At 33.7% G+C, this 2,022-nt stretch overlaps 1 protein-coding gene across 1 annotated transcript in view; it reads left to right on the top strand.

The window, feature by feature from the left end:
- The first annotated feature begins 1,859 nt into the window (after positions 1 to 1,859).
- The window catches only part of LOC119780608 (amidophosphoribosyltransferase-like), a 6,466-nt gene continuing 6,303 nt past the window's right edge, over positions 1,860 to 2,022 (top strand). The window contains exon 1 of the mRNA XM_038280688.1: positions 1,860 to 1,963. Coding sequence (XP_038136616.1) covers positions 1,860 to 1,963 — 104 coding nt within the window. The remainder of the gene's footprint in view (positions 1,964 to 2,022) is intronic.

The following is a 2,022-nucleotide window of genomic DNA, read 5'->3' as shown; positions in this document are numbered from 1 at the left end:
CTTGGTAAGAAAGGTCATAAAAAATACAAAAAAGACTATTGTAGAAAATTTTGCAATACATTAGGAAGAGAAACGGAAATAGGAAAAGTTTGGAAAATGATCAAATGAATGAATGGCATAAGAAGAGATTATGGATACCCTGTTTCAGTTAATGAGTAAACCACAGCAATCACCGATGAAGAAAAAGCAATGTTGTTGGCAGAAACATTTACTAAAATACATAGTTCAAATAATATTGGAGAAGAGTGGAGGAAGGGAAGAGGAAAAGCTTTATTAGAGAAAGAGGAAATGAATCAAGAGGAAGACAACAATGTAATTAATTTACCTTTTTCGATAGTGGAGTTAAAGAGCCTTGAAGAGAGTTAAGACATCAACTCCAGGAAATGACCAAATGTTATATAACGATTAACAAACTCAGTGGGTATTTAAAAACTGTATTGATTAACTTTGTAGATATAGAAAAGGCATATGATGTGGAGAGAAGGATTAATAATTAAATTGAGGAAAATGGGAATTTGTGGTAGAATTTAAAACTGGATAAACAACTTTTTAACAGATAGGGCAATAAAAGTAAGTGTTGGTATGCAATATTCAGGGTAGTATTGGATAGAAAATGGTACTCCGCAAGGCAGCATAATTAGTCCTTTATTATTTTCTATTATGATAAATGATCTATTTAAAGAAATAGAAACTTTTATGGTGTGTTCACTTTTTGCAGACGATGGAGCTATTTGGGAACGTGGAAAGAATATTAAATATATTGTTGGAAAAGTACAACAAGCAATTTACAAAATAGAAAAGTGGTCTCATAAATGGGGTTTTATATTCTCAGCTAAAACAACAAAAGTAATAATATTATTTACAAGTAAAATTAATCAGGAGATCAAATTAAAGATATATATAATCAGGAACTAGAAAGAGTTAAACAATTTAAGTTTTTAGGGGTGTGGTTTGACGAAAAATGTACCTGGAAAATACATATTGAAAAGCTTATTGAAAAATGTAAACAAATATTGAATATAATGAGATGCGTAGTTGGGTATGAATGGGGGGCAAATAGACAAGCACTGAGAACAATTTACTTTAGTCTTATTAGATCTACTAGTGATTATGGTTGTATAGTTTATGGATCAGCATCTGAAACAGTTCTCAAAAAATTAGATATTATTCAAAATCAGGCTTTACGATTAATTACAGGATCAGTTAGGACGACCCCAACTTCTGCCTTACAGGTAGAGGTTGGGGAAATGCCATTGACTTGAGAATTGAGAATGCAGCTTTCATTAAACTACTGGGTGAATATTGAGCGACACAGTCTGAACCATCCAAAGCAGTCAACTTTACAGCCCTGCTGGGAGAAGGAAAGAGCAAATAATAAATGATTTAATTGGTCAATTTTACAAACAGCAACAGAGTTAGAATTAAATCAGTTAGACGTGAGTCCAGCTGTTCCATTAGCTGGATCACCACCCTGGATTTTGCCTGATGCTTCTTTATGTTTCCTTTCTATACTAGAAAGGAAACATAAAGATAAAACATTTATATGCAATGCAATAACAGAGGAATGTATAGATAATTTTTATAACCATGTAAAAATTTATAGAGATGCATCCCAAAATTAACCTGGAAAATACATATTGAAAAGGTTATTGAAAAATGTAAAAAAAAAAAATTAATATAATGAGATGCGTAGTTGGGTATGAATGGGGGGCAAACAGACAAGCACTGAAAACAATTTACGTAAGTCTTATTAGATCTATTATTGATTATGGTCGATCACCTCTCTGTGGATGTTTGTTTAGAGCTGCCAGAGTTCAGATTAACTTTGATGCACGTTGAGCCCCATCCAGCCTTTAAGGATGGACCTCAGAGCACGGAGAGATCTGTTCCAGATTCAGGCCACCCAGATTTGGCTTATGTGCTACACACATCTGGAACAACAGGTCCTCCAAAGACTGTCAGGGTACCACACATGTGTATCATCCCCAATATACTAAACCTGAGGTTAGTCTGGCTCTTTGT

This window comes from Cyprinodon tularosa, unplaced genomic scaffold (genome assembly GCF_016077235.1).
Source record: "Cyprinodon tularosa strain WSP-4 unplaced genomic scaffold, ASM1607723v1 ctg163, whole genome shotgun sequence".
In the NCBI taxonomy this organism is placed as follows: Eukaryota; Metazoa; Chordata; class Actinopteri; order Cyprinodontiformes; family Cyprinodontidae; genus Cyprinodon; species Cyprinodon tularosa.
This window is presented reverse-complemented; position numbering and strand designations above follow the sequence as displayed.